We start from the raw sequence: 17,429 nt of genomic DNA on the forward strand, positions 1-17,429 counted from the left end.
GATCACATATGGACCTTCATTTATGGAATAAGGTAGTACAATAAATATAGTCCTCTCAATAGACTGATATCCATATGGGTAAAAAAATTAAGCCTGACTCCTCCCTCACATCATCCACAAAAGTAAATTGCAAGTGAATTGTAGATCTGAAATGAAAGGCAAAAAAATAAAGATTCAAAATGCTAACAGAAGAGAATATCTTCATGACTTTAGAGTGAATAAATATTTAATAAACAGGACACAGAGAGCACTAAGTGTAATGGAAAAATTATTAATGAGTTGGACTATACTTTACTAAAGATAAAACTTCTTTTTTTTTTTAAAGATTTTATTTATTTATTTGACAGAGAGAGAGAGCCAGTGAGAGAGGGAACACAAGCAGGGGGAGTGGGAGAGGAAGAAGCAGGCTCATAGCGGAGGAGCCTGATGTGGGGCTCGATCCCATAATGCTGGGATCACACCCTGAGCCGAAGGCAGACACTTAACCGCTGTGCCACCCAGGCACCCCGATAAAACTTCTTTTTATCAAAACACACCAATAGGGGCACCTGGGTGGCTCAGTCAGTTGGGCGTCTGACTCTTGGTTTCGGCTCAGATCATGATCTCAGGGTCGTGAGATGGAGCCTCACATCTGGCTCCGTGCTCAGAACTGAGTCTTCTTAGGACTTTCTCTCCATCTCCTTCTGCCCCTCCCCTGCTCATGCTCTTTCTCTCTCTCTCAAATAAATAAATAAATAAATATTTAAACACACACACACACACACACACACACACACACCAATAAAAGAGTAAAAATGTAAGCCACAGAACAGATGAAGATATTTGTAATACAGGTAACCTCCAAAGGGCTCATCTCCAGAATAAAGCATTGTTTACATTAATGAAGGCTGCATGGTGGAGACAATGCCATAGAAAAATGGGCAAGAGACCTGAACAGGCTCATCACAAAAAATGATATCCAAATGGCCAAAAAACATAAGAAAAATTCCTCAATATCATTAGTAATCAGAGAAATGTAAATTAAAACCACAATAAGAGATTACTACACATTTATAAGAATGACAAAAATCAAAAGACTGACAAGGTCAAGTGTTGATGAGGACGTAATACAAGAGGAAGAATAAATTAGTGGCGGCCTGTATGTTGGTGCAACTGCTTTGGAAACCGTTGGCTGTTATCGCCTAAGGTTGAACGAATATTTACCTTCTGACCTAGAAATCCACCCCTAGATATATGCCTAATAGAGAAACAGGCAAATGTGCACTGAGAGACATATACAGAATGCTCGTATGTCCACTCATGATTGCCAAAAGGTGGAAACCACTCAAATATCCATTGAGTCGGGTATATAAATAAACTGTAGTATACTCATACCAAAGAATGCTCTCCAGCCATGAAAAAGAAAGAATTATGGTCTTGCAGAACAATATGAATAAATTCCCCAACGTAACATTGTTCCCATTTGTGTGACAATGACAAATAGCAAAACCAAAGGATGAAATTCGGGACAGCAGTTACCTTTGGGGAGAAGGGAGAGGTGGGGCTCAGAAAGAGGCCGAAGGGCACCGTGCTCACTCTTGACTTGGTGGGTAGTTACAAAGGTGATCATTTTATAATACATTGAGCTGTACCTGCTGATTCGTGCACTTTTCTGTATGTGTGTTATACTTCACAATTTAAAACAAAATTTGATGTCTATGGTATACACATGTCAGGTTTGTTTTGACCCACTAGGCAGTTAAAGGCAAGCCCCGCCCTTAGCAGCCTCCTTCACTTAATTCCCAATGCTTTTTCCCATTCATTCAATCAGTTGTACCATCATCCAACAGTCCCTAAAAACAGGGTCCTGCACAGTCAGGATTCTAACTTTTTAGCATACCAATCCTAGGAATTCTGTTGGGAAGTTTAGAATTTTATTTCTTAAAATAAAGGTGAATTTTTTAAATTAATGATAATTTCTACATCTAGCAATGAAATGATGGAAGAAGCAATCTCATAGGCTCAGTCTAGCTATCATGGAAAAGGTCTGGCCACATATCTAGAAACATACAGATGAATGGCACAAGCTTTAAGGTCAGTGACTAGCGGGGTAGAACAGATGAATACGCCGTGACTCTATCACACTGAAGTCAGAGCCGTGAGACGTGCATACAGGGGCTGTGAAACACAGGGAGTGGGGCACTGGACTCACCAAGGCAACTCAGGCAGCCTTCTGGTGTAAAGTAAGTCTCAAGGGTCAAGAAGGAGCTAACCAAGGAAAGTAGAGCAAGAAAGGGGGTTCCGCCTGGGATAACGGCAGGTGTAAAAGCCCTGAGGGGTGAAAGAGGTGGCTTATGGAGACCACTACAAGTACTTCTACCCACCTGGAGAAGAAGCCACACGCAGCGAGTTTCCTTGATCGTGTTTTTGCTGTCTACAACTCTGTAGCCAGTGCGACGACCTGAGGGAGCGAGGCAGGTAACTGTCCTTGGCAGGAGATCCTGCCTTGTCAAGGCTGGTGTCAAGTGCACCCCTATCTTGAGAGTTTCCTGCACCCAGAATTCCCCTTCCTGAAAGACCCCTGGAGCAGCTGGCAAAGGTGATGAAACCAACATGCCTTTGCCCAAAAGTGAGCGCAAGTCTCCTTCCTGACGCTCCGCCCAGGTCGTGGACACTGCAGAGGGCTCCTGGATCCTGCAGAGATTCTCCCCCAGCACAGTGGCCACCTGGGCCATGGGGGCCAGGAAAGTCAGCAGGACTCAAGATGCGGCAGCCTCTCTGCTCTTCCCCTGGTTTGGCCTCTGTCCTAGAAGCTTTAGGAAGCCAGGGAAACGAGGTAAGCCAGAGTGGGGACTCCAGTTAGTCTCCCACTTTCAAAAGAACCGTCCATTCCTGTTAGGGACCCCGAAGGTAGTCTCCAAATATTAAAAGGTGCTCAGGTCTCCATCTCTGAAAACAGGCATAAGTGACAAGTGACACGTTAGGTGAGGTAGGGGAGCAAGGAGCTGCTAACCCGGGCACATAGCAGGCCCTCAATCGATATTTACTGTCTGAATCAAAGAAAGGGCATTGTTTTCTTTTAGAGCATTCTTCACTCAGAGCAGTTCCCACCAGGCGCGGTGTTCCATACCTGCTAGGCTTGGTAGCCCAGAATCCTGAAGAAAAGTCGGCAGAGAACCCCGCGGATGTCCATGAGACCAGGTGAGAGAGTGCAAATCAGGGTCACCCTATTTGGAAAAGGCTTCTGCTTGAAGCCGTAAAGTGCTTCACATGCTCCTGTGCCCGCTGGCCTCTTAACTACTTTGATGTGTGTTTTTCTCTCTGCAGGCACGAAAATTCCCGTTGCTCTCTTTTCAGTTTTTCTAAACTTAAGTGGAAACAGCTGCTCTAATTTTAATACCCATCTGCTCCCAGAGATGAGGACAAGAATCCGTGGCTCTGCAGATGAATCTCAAGTCTTCACGTTGTTGAACCTCATTGACCTGGGGATAAGCCTTCTAGAATCAGCAGGCTTCGTAGAAGCAGCTTCAAGAAGATAAAAGATAAAAAGGGGGGAAAAAAAAGAAAATGCTAGCAGGCCCTAGATATCCAGTAGCAATTGTTTTTAAATCCACAAAAGCCAAAGACCCCCAAAGGGCATGTGTGCTCAGATTAGTCATTTCATCGAGTGCTTGGAAAGAAGCTCTCCGAATGGCCAGCAACGTCTAGTAAAAAACCAGGGGGTTTTCCGTGAGGAAGCCGAGAGGAATTTTGAAGTCATAAAAAGCAGATGAAATGAAAGCTAAATTATAAAGGGACAGAAAAGCAGCGTTGAGAACGAAGGAGGCACTCCATAAAAGCTAGAAACAGCCATGGGTTGGGAAGCCCCGAAACAAGGATGGTCCACAACAGAGTCTGGAGGCTCTGCCATCGGGGAGTTGGGGCAGGAACGGAGGGAGGAGGAACAGAAAACCACCTCACCTTCATTCTGCAGCCCTGTGGACACAGGACCGCTCTGCAGGGAAGCAGAAGAGAGAACCTTCTAGCTATACTTCAGTGCACGGTCTTTTAAGACACAGAGGGGTTTCCTCCACCATGACGAGCTACACTTTAAACCAACAGAGAGCTGGTGTCTGTGTAATTATACCCACAGAAGCAGTACAATAGGGTACAAGAGCTTAGAGGTAGTCTACAACACTGATCACCCACATTATCTCCTTAGAAACACAAATATTCAGCACTTCCAGTGAACGCATGAAATTAGAAGGGCAGCAAAATCCCCTGGAAAACTGTTAGGAAAGCATGACCATGTAGAATTAAGGGTTTTTCAGCAAACTGATTTCTTTTTTTGAGCACAGAGCCTCCTCTGAACTGTTTTAGAATCTTAAGGAAACCAATCTCATTTAATAATGCTTGCCAACTTGGACTGTGTGAATTAAGTTCGTGTTTGAAGATTACAGACACCGCGACTTTTCTTACATACGTAAATGCTGTAGGCACCCGGGAAATAAAAAGCTTTATTGATGGAAAATGTCATTATTCAGGACTTTTATGATGAAGATTGAACTGATGGGCAGGCCTTTCTCCAGCTAAAACCATGTAACAAACAATATTAGATAAAATAGAAAAAGCTTTCGCTCCAAAAGGTGAGCTTTAAAAGGAGGCGGGAGGGAAGGCGGAGCCTTACGGTTCAGGAATGCTAAGAGAACTCACAACCAGAGCTATTAGCGGATGACACTGCATTGACCCCTGGGGTGATAAACCTGGAAATAAGACCTAAGGACTGGGGGTTGGGTTCCAGATGTTACACGGAGATGGGAACCATGGCCTTGAGCCCAAGAAAAGGCGGATCGACAACCACACCCACGCAGAAAGCCACGGAGAGCCACCCGTTTTGGTTTGTTTTTTTAAGGGGGGGCGTCCAGGGGCACCTGGCTGGCTCCGTCAATGAAACGTGCAACTCTTGATCTCAGGTTTGTGGGTTTGAGCCTCACCTTGGGTGTAGAGATTACTTTAAAATAAAATCTTAAGAGAAAAGGGGGGGGTGTCCTGGAGATAAATCAACCAACAGGCTTAGAGAAACAGCAGAAAAGCTGACATCTCTTCAGCGTCTTTGGATGAAAAAGACGACCCATGAGTAACCAAAACTTTCCATATGATCGTTACATGTGATTAACATCCGCTTGATATGGAAATCCTAAGCCCAAGACCAGCAGAGTGATGGGGTCCCTCTCTCACAGCACAGAGCCCATGAGGCTCACACACGTGACTGTGCACACGGAGACTTACCAAAATGGGCCCACAGTAACAAACGACAGAGCACACGGAAAACAAACCACCGTTCGCGTGCGGACTGTGGGTAAGAAGTCAACAAAACCCCTCCCCTGCTGCATAAACATACATGTATATGTTTTAAGATAAAACAAGATGCTCAAACCATTTTTGAAACATCTTCATGATTCCCCACTTAAATTTACTTCCTTGATAAACAGATGTGATTAACTGCTGGTACTTTTGATAAGAGGGCTTTTACCAAAGAACACTCACAGCTAATAAAAGCTACGATTTCTGACTGCTTACACTAGGCATGGCACAATTCCCAGTGTTTTCCAAGCATCAACTCATTTCATCTTTGCTATAACCCTATGGAGTATGTACTATTATCTGCATATCACCTCTGAGGCTCAGAGAATTGGAGTAACTTGCCCACGGTCATTGGCTAGTCCATAATGAGAATACTAATCCAGGCAGAAAGATATAATTCCCATCAAAATCCCATATTCTTTTTTTTTCTCCTAATTTGTCAAATTGACCCAAAAATTCCAATGGAAGAGGAAAGAACCAAGTATTTCTGAGATAATTTGACAAAAAAATAAGGACATATTTTCTCTCCCAGATATTAAAATTTATTATGAAGCTGTAATCACAGTAACAGTATAGTACTGGCACAGGGATAGAAAAATAGAATAACGTATAGAAAAGAGAGCACAGAGATAAACCCTAGAAACCAAAGAAACTGTGTGTAACAAAGAAGGCATTAAAAATTAGTGCAAAAAGGATAAACTATTCAGTAAGTGGTACCGGAATAATTGTTGATCCCTGAGGCTAAAATAAATAACTCATGCCATACGCACTCACACAAAAGTGAATCTCAGATGAATTCTGTATCAAAATGTTAAAAATATAACCATTAAAACTTATGTCAGCAGTCTGTAAATTACCATCCATGGACCAAATCTGGCCCCGCTGCCTGATTTCAGAAATAAAGTTTTATTGGAACACAGCCACTCCCGTTAGTACATGTATTGTCCATAGCTGCTTTCACAGAGTTGAGTAGTTACAACGAACAGTGGCCAGTAAAGCCTAAAATATTGATTCTTTGGCCCCCTGAAGAAAAAGTTGCAGATTCCTACTCCAGATGGAAATATAGAAAAAATACCTTTACGACATCAAGGTCAGAAAGAATCTCTTAAGACTCATAAAAGATGACTATATTAAACTACATGAAATTTAAATGAACAAACTAGGTATGCATCTGAGAGCCGCAGACAACACAGTGGTGAATGCAGGGAAGAGAACTAATTGCAGAAGGATAGATTCAATATGAGTCTTCTATGTACATTTTATACCCATGTTGTAAATCTACAAACACACACAGGGACGCCTGGGTGGCTCAGTCGTTTGAGCATCTGACTTTTGGCTTTGGCTCAGGTAACGAGCTCAGGATCATGAGATCGAGCCCCACGTCGGGCTCTGTGCTCAGCCAGGAGGCTGCTTAGGCTTCTCTCCCTCCCTCTCTCTCAGCCCCGTCCCCCCTAAAATAAATAGATAAAAATTTAAAAATATATAATCGCACACAGCGACAGCTTATATACCAACTCACAATAACAGTGTTTCTGGACAGAGAGGAGGGAAATGCATTAGGGAGGAATAGGAGACTGGGGGTGGGAGTGGTGGGCTTTAATATCTCTGCCTGTTTTATTTTGAAAAAGAAACTGAAGCAAATATGACAGAATAATGTTTCTGAGTCTCAGTGGTAGATGCTAATTATTTTATCTGTGCTTTTCTATGTGTTTGAAATATTTCATAATAAAAATTTAATTTAAAATGTGATCTTGGGGCTCCTGGGTGGCTCAGTTGGTTAAGCGTCTGCCTTTGGTTCAGGTCATGATCTCAGGGTCCTGGGGTCCAGCCCCTCATTGGGCTCCCTGCTCAGTGGGGAGCTTCCCCCTCCCCCTCTGCCCCTCACTCCTGCTCGTGCTCTCTCTCTCTAATAAATAAATAAAATCTTTTTTTAAAAATGTGGTCTTCGTCATTGAACAAATATTTATGGAGCACCCTCTGTGGGCCAGAAATTGCTCTAGCATAGAGCTTGGCAAACTATGGCCCCGAGGCCAAATTCAACCCACCACTTGTGTCCGTACAGCCCGAGGCAAGAATGACTTTTAATTTTTAAAAGGTTGAGAAAAAATCTAAAGAAGATTAATCTTTCATATTATGTGAAAATTGTTTAAGATTCACATTTCAGTGTCCATCAATAAAGTTTTATTGGAACACAACCACAGTTGTTCATTTACTCATTATTTGGCTGTTCTCACCTTATATTAGCAGCACTGAGCAGTCTAAACAGAAAGCATTTGGCTCATAAAACCAAAAATATTTGCTATCTTGCCCCCCGCAGAAAAAGTTTGCTGCCCCCTGCAGTGGGTCTTGGGAATCAGCGGAGCCTCCGTTCGCACAGCGTTCTTGGAGGAACAGAGATACAAACACCTTACACATGGCATTGTCACCCATTGTTGCTTGTATGTATCATCTAAAGCAGGAGAAGACAAGGACAACTTTCTTCCATGTATTATACAATCCACCTTTTATAACTTTCATTAAAAAAGCTATATAAAGCCCGCACAATGAGGCAGGAGTCATGTCTGGAAATATTTTTACTATCTTCTCCTTCCCCAGAATTATATCAGATTCAACTCATCGAGTAGAAATATTCCAAACATGAAATGATTTCATCATGAAATTTCATGAGAAAAATCAATCCATCTCACAAAAACTATAATAGGAATTAAAATTACTGTGTAATTGTATAGATGATTCTTCTAGTGTTGTTTCCACCTCCAGTTCCGTTCAGAGTAAAAATATTAAAACTGTGACCTGGTATCATTTGCTTTGATGATGAAAAGTTCTCAGACTTTGGAATGAGCCACATACAATACAGCCAAGTACAGTTCTGAAAATACACAATGAAGGATGGGTGCCCTTTATCAATGAAGAGTGTGAATAATACAGAAAAGGTAGGATTTGTGTTCCCCCTGGGTCGTGCTGCAGAAATCATAGGAAACATTCAAAATAGCTTCAAAGTGAACACAGAGGAAGATGGTGGGTTTCTGAAGAGCAAGAAGTTCACTTGGAAGAATGTTATTCAGAAAGACGCTGGTTCTCTGCTCGTAACTGGGATCCGCATTCAGGACAGTGCTGTCTTTCACACCATCCAGAGAGGAAGCTCATCAGGATGGCCCAGGGTCCTGGAGAGCACCACGAATAGAGTGCCATTTGCTGCACTTGGCCATGCACAGAGAATATCCTGCCCTTGACCACCAACAGCGTACTGGAAGACTGCTCACCAGGCCTGGGTTCCAGGCTGGGGTCCTTTCATGATACCAGGGCCCCTGGGGCAACCCTGAGCCCGGTTTCCATGCCTGTCAAACAGCAATAGCTATGCATACACTGCACACATCCACAGTTCCCAAACTGTGTGTCAAACGTCACGGGTGCTGCAATGAAGCACGGGAGCGCTGAGCATTATAGATCTTTTTAAAATTATTTTTCAAAGGAAATGCAGGATATGCTCTAATTCATGGTTCCAATAGCAAACCTCACCATATTCCTTTTGATGATACTGTGTCTTGCGAAAGCTGGGTTTTTAGCAATGCTTGTGATAAAAAGCAAGTACTCCCTGGGCGTCAACGTGGACAGGAGGTGAGGGGGGCAGTGACCCATTCGATCGGCTGTGCAGTACTCAACAGGCACGTGCCCCTCTTTGGTATGAACCGTGGTTAGTTAAGAATGAAATGTAAGTATTGTTTTCTTTCAATTTATGTGCATGATTTTCTTTTTCAAACAGCTACAAAATTGTTAGGCTGAACATTGCTGGAATCTAGCAGCTGACAAAGATTCTCTCCTTGATCAGACTCTACTCAAGCTCACCTGGAGTTTTTCAGCGAGGCCTCCAATTTTGAACTTCTGTGTTCCTCTCTGCATTGTCCAACGTTAGCAATTATCCTGCTAAGTCAGCTTAGCCAGAACCCATCCCCCAACCTCCATATCTGATCATCCTGGTGTCTAATCGGGTTCCTCAGCTTCCACCATCCCTCCCGTTGATGTCTGACCACCTGGCCTGCTTTCAGCAGGAATCCCACGGAGTCAGTCTAGCCAGAACCCCCTTGGGCCCCAGTGTTTCCTCTTGATAACTTTCCTTCCACCGACCACCACCTGTCCCTTGGCTGCAAATCCCCGTTTGTTCCTACTGTAGTCCTAACTGAGCCCACTTCTGCACTGAGATTTTCTCTGTCCTATTGCATGTGTCCTGAATAAATTCTGTTTTTACCACTTTACTGCCTGGCTCTGCTTTTCTTTAACAGTACTTCATAGGGACTCCTGGGTGGCTCAGTTGGTTAAGCGCCCGACTCTTGATTTTGGCTCAGGTTGTGGTCTCACGGTCATGGGATCAATTCCCACATTGGGCTCTGTGCTCAGCACGGAGTCTGCTCCAGATTCTCTCTCCCTCTCCCTCCCACTTGTGCTCTCTCTCTCTCTCAAATAAATAAATACAATCTTTAAATAAAACAGTCCTTCATAAATGGAACTATTAGCGATTTCTTTTGGCCTGGGTGCTATGAAAACTTTGCTGTGATGCTAAGACCATGATGAACCACGGAAGGCTGGGACCTCTAGCTTGTATCAAAGGGTTGTCGTGGGATAATGTGAAGCTCCTCATCACATGTGTCACTTCATAAATGACTTCCAAAAAAGGCAAATTTCTGAAGTTTTGCCACTTAAAGTTGTAGAAAGCTCAACGATCTGGAAGTTCAGCTCTCCATCGGTCTTCATCTAAAGCCAACAGCTGAAATTTCAAAGGAACAGTAGACAGACAACTGAGAGAACATGCTTATTGATCAAGGATTGAAATCAAAGAGGTTAAGCATGTATGCAACTGACCCAGCTCTGAGAAATCCCACACGCACCTCAAGAGGCAGGCAGGCTAGAAGTTTCTTCTCCCACTTTATGCAGAAAGAAACCAAGGTCCCACGTGGTTATACGGATGTGCAGGGTCCCTAAGTGACAGAGCACAACTCAAACCCAGTCCCCTGAACCTCTCTCCACTGACCCTTCTCTAAGATGTGTTGACGAGAAACATAAATAACACGGGTGGCAAGTCACACAGTCCACAGACTGACAGGTCCCTTCAAAGCTCTTCTCATCAACATGCAGGGAAAGAGTATGAAACCTCTGCATCATGAGCCTGTGTTCTCTGTCATCCCATCGTCCTCACGTTTTGGCAACTCAGCAATGACAACGTGCATCAGTCATACATCAGTTGCAAATCAAAGTCCACTACACTACAGATCCCCACAACTAGGTTCAAATCCCAGCACAGGGGCGCCTGGGTGGCTCGGTCAGTTAATCAACCAACTCTTGGTTTCGGCTCAGGTCATGATCTCGGGGACCTGGGATCAAGCCCCACATTGGGCTCTGTGCTCAGCACTGAGTCTGTCCGGGATTCTCTCTCCCTCTCCCTCTGCCCCTCCCATGCATGTGCTCTCTCTCACTCTCTCTCTCTCTCTTAAATACATAAATAAATCTTTAAAAAAATCCACATGATATCTCTTAGTCTTTGGAGAGTTAAAGCAACTTTTCAGCTCCTCACTTTTTCCATATTTGAAATGGGGATAGAAATTTCCTGGAGGAACTGACTGCTGAGAATTCTCAGGGAGAATCTGTCTGAGATCTAGAACTCTAGTCAGAGCTGCTGGGAGTCCTGGTTGCCTATAAATAGAGACAGATACAGATATAGAGACAGATACAGATATCTGGGCAGGTTAGAAAGAGTTGAACCGTGTCCACTACTAGGGTTCAGACACTACTGGCATTTTAGATGCACCCAGGGGTGCTGACAGAAGCCTGACGGCTGAAAGGTAAAAAAAAAAAAAAACGTCCTGGAGAGAGATTAATCCTAAAGCAAAAGGTGTCTGGCAGGGCTGGCCACCGCCAGCAAGGGCACCTCAGGTCAAGGAGAACGGGGTTCTGGGCACAAAACTTGGGTAGATTCTGGATGTAGGATGACCCAGCTGTCTAGAAGAGGTGTCCACTGAGAGAGCTGTGCCCCCAGGGGGTCACATCACCGAGGCTCCAGCAACTTCCCTGGGAACCCAGAGCTGAATGGAAGATTCTGGGCTTGCTAGCTCTCCTTTGCACTTTGGAAGAATGGTCTGGAAATGGGGGTTGCCAGCACCTAAATGCTCAGCCCAGGTTCTGTTTTGACCAGTCTGAGGCACAATGAGCTCCAAACCAGTTATCTTTGCTCTTCTGTGCTAATCTCTAGATCCTGTGAATAATTCTATGAAGGACTCTGGTAATTTATTCTCATCATCACGCCCATGCACAGAAGGGAAAACTAGGTGAACGAATAAGAAGGTTTAAGTGGCCCCAGCTCTATTACTACCTGTTATAAAGCAAGAATCTAGTTCAATATATACAATTATTTTCTACCAAAATACACATTTGCATTTTAAAGCAAAAGTACAAATGACTTGCTAAAATCGAACAATGCCTTAGTTCTGTTTAAAATTCAATCACATTTAGGTCCTCATTAGAACATTTGCATTGCAAAATGTCTGACGAGATCCGGTTATCCGTATCTCTATTGTCTCCAAATCTGCAGGGAAGATTTTTGGCCAACAAAGCCATTAGAAAATCTAATTTTGCTGAATACAATACAGATTAATAGCCAGTTTATTCCATAAACATCGCCTCCAAAAACAGAAGTTTTGCTGGTGGAGGAAAGAAATAAAATCGAAATGCACCACCAAGCGCTACAGAAGCGTTTTTAGTAGTTTGGCGCTCGGCACATGCTACTGCAAGAAGCAAAATCAAGCGTCCAGCTATCTGACTTCAGAAGACGCAGATAATCTGAATTACGGTCACATCGCACTCAGCTTACGAGCCGTGACACATTCAGGGTATAGTGCAGAAAATAAAATCAATGACATAAGTTCTCGTCTCCTGAGCGTTCTGTAGCAGTGCTCTCAGCCTTACAAACATTATTTCTAAACCTAAGAATCATCCCGTTAGGTAGGTATTATCAATCCCGTTTTACAGGTGAGAAATCGGAGGCTCAGAGAAGCGAACACATACCACGAACATAAAATACGTGCGGTGAAGGGTCCAACCCAGGCGGGTTTTACTGTATTTTGCCTTTCCCCCAAAAAAATATAAAAGTAAAGAGCCACTACGTTTCTGAGTGTTTTGTTCTTTGTTCGCACAGTTTGAGCGAGGCGAATCTGAGCACACTGCCAGAAATAAATGACCACACACACTATGAAGCCTGCAAATCACGAGTCTTGGTTTGGGCCACTCTTCCCAACTAAGGGCTTTCAATTCCTAATTATTCATGAGGGACTTGATGGCAAAGACAAAGCAAGTGAGGAGGAAAGCAAAAATAGTCTATGTTTGGCACTAACAGGGATTTGAAATTGGTATGTGAAGACACGAGTATCTGGCAATTCAAGTTACAGCTGCAAGCAACACGAATCACGGCTCATGGAACGTTAGCGGTCTCCCAACTCCCATCTGATCTCGCCAAAGCCCACCCCCCCCCCCCCCCCCCCCCGTGCGAGGGCACCTCCTCGCCATCGACTCTGGGCCTTAACTCTGTCTTTCCTTCCCAACCTTTTTCTAGACTCTCCTGTGGGACATTTCATTGGCAGAGTCCAGTTTCCTGGGCCAAGGACGTTGCTCTGTGGGTGCAAAAGATTTTCTTGCCATTTTTCTGGGGCCAGATCCAGGTTATCTCTGAGCTAGAGAATGGGGCAAAAATCAGAGCTAAGAACCTGGTTTTGGCAGCCTGTCTTCTGACCCCACCTCCTCTGCTTACTGGACAGAGATTCCCAATTGCAGTTTCCTCTTATATAAAATCAAAAGAACACTCCCTACTTTCCTCCTGGCTGGTTGGGGAAATCTAGTGCTCAGCACGGTGTGATTTTAAGCAATTATTAGGAAGTTGTACTTACAATACCCAAGATACCGTCACTTGAAGTCGAACATTCTGAATGTACAGGTGCTTGAGACTTTCCTACGGTCAGGACCTGCAGTAACATCGATCACAAACTCTCCTCTTGGAGCTATATGTGGGAATCACACAAAATCCCCACCAAAATCGTGTCCTAGCCATCTCGACGGGCACTAGATTTCAGACCCTGTCTCCTAATTCTTCCTTCTCAAAACTTGATGCCCCCTTTCTGCAACCTTCCTTAATTTTTTTTTTTAAATTCCCCATGAACATCAGCAGAGCTGATGCTTTTTGAGAGCAGAACAGATAGCTCAAAACATTTCCGAGAAAATGGCAGCCTGTTCTGAAGGGGACACTTTTCCAAAAGGCCACTGGAGGCTGATTTCTAATGTCACGGTAGGTGTGGGCTGGGAAACAAGATGGCTTCTGCACCCTGTTTCACGGAAGTGGTTAGGGTTAGGGTTAGGGTTAGGGTTAGGGTTAGGGTTAGGAGGCGCACAGCCCTAATTTTCAGTGAGGCAGGACAGTTAGTGGCACTTCCCTCTTCGTGGTGTTTTCCAAACGGTCCAACACAAGAGTTTAGACTTGTCCTCCGGATGACAAAATGCAGGGAGATTCTTCAGTGGTCTTTCCTCTACTCTACTGGTGGCCAAAAAGAAAGTTTTCTCTAACATCACTCCCATACAAGCAGCTACAGAAAAGCAGGTAGGTGGGATCCAATTAAGAGTCTGGGTTGCTGAGGGCTGAATTCTGTGGGTGAACCCGGCCTGCGTAGGACTCTGAATAAAGTCAGCCTGGAGGGGCGCCTGGGTGGCACAGCGGTTGAGCGTCTGCCTTCGGCTCAGGGCGTGATCCCGGCGTTCTGGGATCGAGTCCCACATCAGGCTCCTCTGCTATGAGCCTGCTTCTTCCTCTCCCACTCCCCCTGCTTGTGTTCCCTCTCTCGCTGGCTGTCTCCATCTCTGTCAAATAAATAAATAAAATCTTTAAAAAAAATTAAATTAAATTAAAAAAAAATAAAGTCAGCCTGGAGTGTGTACTTCATCAAAGTTGAAAGATAAAGGGACCCTGTTACTGGCAAACAAGTTGCACAGACACTCAACCTTGACCTAAATGAAAATTGTTACTCAGACTGATACAAAAAATATGAAATAAAATATATTATCAAAAATGACAAAACTAATCAAACTTAAATTACTGCGGCAGAGAATATTATTTTGTTGTAGCCAGTTGGCTATTCACACAGTGATCACGCTCCATGAAGGTTCTCTTGAGCTTGTCCACTGATGCCACTACCCTGGGCCACCAGGGGCTGCTTGGGCCACTGTGGACCATGCGATGCTGAATCTTCCCACATCATCTCATTCAACCCATCTTAAAACCTCTGTCATATGATGCTATGGTGACTTTTGACCCTTACTTGAAGCCAATGCATCATTTATTTATTACTGATTTTTTTTCCTAATTAGTCAACTCTATGGTAAACATAACCAAGCCCTGATTCTTAGAGTGATACTCAATTATAAAGTGGTCATGTAGGGTGTTGGTATCAAAGCAAGAAGACAAACATTACACATCATTTCAGTCAATTCACAGACCTACCTGAAAATACACCATGGATAGTGTGTGTGTCCTTCTTTCCCTTCTCTGTGCCCAGAAACACTGCTGTAAAAGAGTGAACACTAGCCAGGGAATCAAGATAACAATGGTAATCTCCTTCCACTTGTGGGAGTCATCCTCCTCTCTGGGGGTCATGGGTAAAATGAGAAAGTTGTCTAGAATCTAGATAATGTCTAGGGCCCTTGGAAGGTCTGCCATCTATAATACCATTAATCTCTACTACCTGGGGTGAACATTCCTGATGTTCCTTATATCATAGGGTTTACCTGGACACATGGCCCATCCTGGTCACTGGGCAGAGGACTTTGGTATTGCTGTGTAGATGGGAAGATCTGGTTCAGGTTTCTGTAGCCATGGTGACAACCCGCCACGGAAGGGTCCTAAATACAACTGACACTTGCTGACATCAGACCACATCCACCAGAGATGTCAAAACATAAAAAGCTCACACTAATTTCAAAATATGCAAATCGAATTCAATAAATAAGAAATCCTTTATCCAACTTGATCTCATTTATCAAAGCTCATTAGCTTTATGATAAATAAAATTCAGGATAGAGAGAACAGTAAATTAAAAAAGAATAAAGAGCTCCCTTTCTTGATGCTGCAAACAATACATCTGTATTCTAGAATATCAATTAGGACATAGCTATAGTTTTCGAGATTTAGATCCAATTTACTCAAATGTTTCAACTTAATTACATTGAATTATTTAAAATACTGATTTGCTTCCTATTTGAATTAAAATTGTCACTAGTGACTATTTATTTTAAAGCTTGCTTTTATTTATTTATTTACTTATTTGAGAAAAAGACAGAGAGAGCAGGAGGAAGAGCAGAGGGAGAAGGACAAGCGGACTCATGCTGAGGGTGAAGCCTGATGTGGTGCTCGATCCCACAACTCTGAGATCATGACCTGAGCGGAAATCAAGAGTCGGACACTTAACCGACTGAACCACCCAGGTGCCCCTGTCACTGGTGACTATCATTCCAAGTAAATTCCTCATAATTTAGACAATGAAAATTGAATTATAATTTTTCAAATTAACTTTACTTAGATACAACTGTTTTCAACAACCGACAGCCCCCTCAAAAGGACTGTTAAAGACAAACCCATCAAATATATTAGCTGTATCCCTTCATACTCTCCAATTTTTTAACAAAAAAATCATGTGAATTTTCTAATATTTTAATTAATCTCTATACTTCATAAAGACGCCAGAGAAAAAGAGTATGTCTGAAGCCAAAAAAAAAGGGGGGAGGGTCCCAGATCGCAAGTCCAGTCCCCAGTCCTCTGATTTTACAGAAGTCACCTGACTCCTAGACTTGGTTTCTGCATCTGTCGAATGGAGAAAAATGCTCCTTTTCCTGCATGAGGCAAGGCTGTACCAGACAGCGATCAGAGCCCACCAACCCCACATACTAATAGGCAAAAAGGTCATGACAACTTTTTTTAATCATACAAACTATGAACCAGAACATAGTGGATCCAAAATGCCCCCAAATTTCTGGAGGTAGATAGAAATATTTAGTGCTGTTATATAAAAAGTTTCATGCTGTGAAAGACCCAAGGGGAAAAAAACTTGCTCAGTCTAGAAAGGAGAAACCATGAGGCCAAAGCAATTAACTTGGGCCAAGAGTTCTTACCAATTCCTCCCTGAGAAAAATACAAGAGTGGAAAGTGAAACCACACTAAATAGTTTTTGGTGTGTGTTTTATATGTGATCCCAGAACATCAGCTCTGTAATTCTCAACGCGACCTCTTGTCTTCATGAAGATCCATTTCCAAGGACACTCGCATTGTGCAAAAATGTAGCTTACCACATACCAGCATCACGAAGCTGGTGCCGAGTGACCCAAACAGGACACGCAGCCCACCTCACTGAATTCTGGCTTAACGAGGTTTAGTTTCTCGCACCTGGCACCATGCTCAAGGTGCCCTTCAAGTTTTATGTTGCGTATTTCATACTCTCTTTGTGAGTAGACTAAGGTTAACAAAATTAGCAAATTTGTTTAATCTAGTAATTTGGAGGTTTGCCAATTCCGCAAATGTCATACAAGCAAAATGAAATGACATCCCCCCCCCCTTTGCATTCTTTGGTGTCTTTGTTTTAACACCACTTAATGGTCCTATGGTCCAACCAAAATTTTAGATAATAGTTCACCTACCTAGCACATGCCATGAACAGAGCTGAAAATCCTAATATAATTTAAAATTCATTGAACGACCATGCATTATACTCACAGATAAGGCCTTTGATTAAACCATTTTACTCTCATTTTGAAAACGAACCTAACAAAATTACTTATCTGGTTACAGAGCCCAAAATAAATTAGAAGGAACGTATCGGAAAGAGAAGCTCCTATTACAGGCTGGGTCAGTGACATGAGCATGGGGTGACACATGGTGTGGAAAGAAGCAGGAAAATAAATAAAAGGAAGAAACGTGGGATCCACAAGCTGACCATTGAGGTCACGGGGTGGAAGGGCAACACCCTATGCCTTCCATCACTTGGAGATTATTGTGGTTACTGCACAGTCCATGACTGATGCTCAAGATA

At 43.3% G+C, this 17,429-nt stretch overlaps 1 protein-coding gene across 1 annotated transcript in view; it reads right to left on the minus strand.

The window, feature by feature from the left end:
- Positions 1-2,714, minus strand: part of DNER (delta/notch like EGF repeat containing) — a 191,052-nt gene extending 188,338 nt beyond the window's left edge. The window contains exons 1-2 of the mRNA XM_057316090.1: positions 2,597-2,714; positions 2,364-2,440 (exon numbers count right to left, since the gene is read on the minus strand). Of these exons, the coding sequence (XP_057172073.1) occupies positions 2,364-2,440; positions 2,597-2,714 (195 nt within the window). The remainder of the gene's footprint in view (positions 1-2,363; positions 2,441-2,596) is intronic.
- Positions 2,715-17,429: the final 14,715 nt, after the last annotated feature.

Source organism: Ursus arctos, unplaced genomic scaffold (assembly GCF_023065955.2).
Source record: "Ursus arctos isolate Adak ecotype North America unplaced genomic scaffold, UrsArc2.0 scaffold_1, whole genome shotgun sequence".
In the NCBI taxonomy this organism is placed as follows: domain Eukaryota; kingdom Metazoa; phylum Chordata; class Mammalia; order Carnivora; family Ursidae; genus Ursus; species Ursus arctos.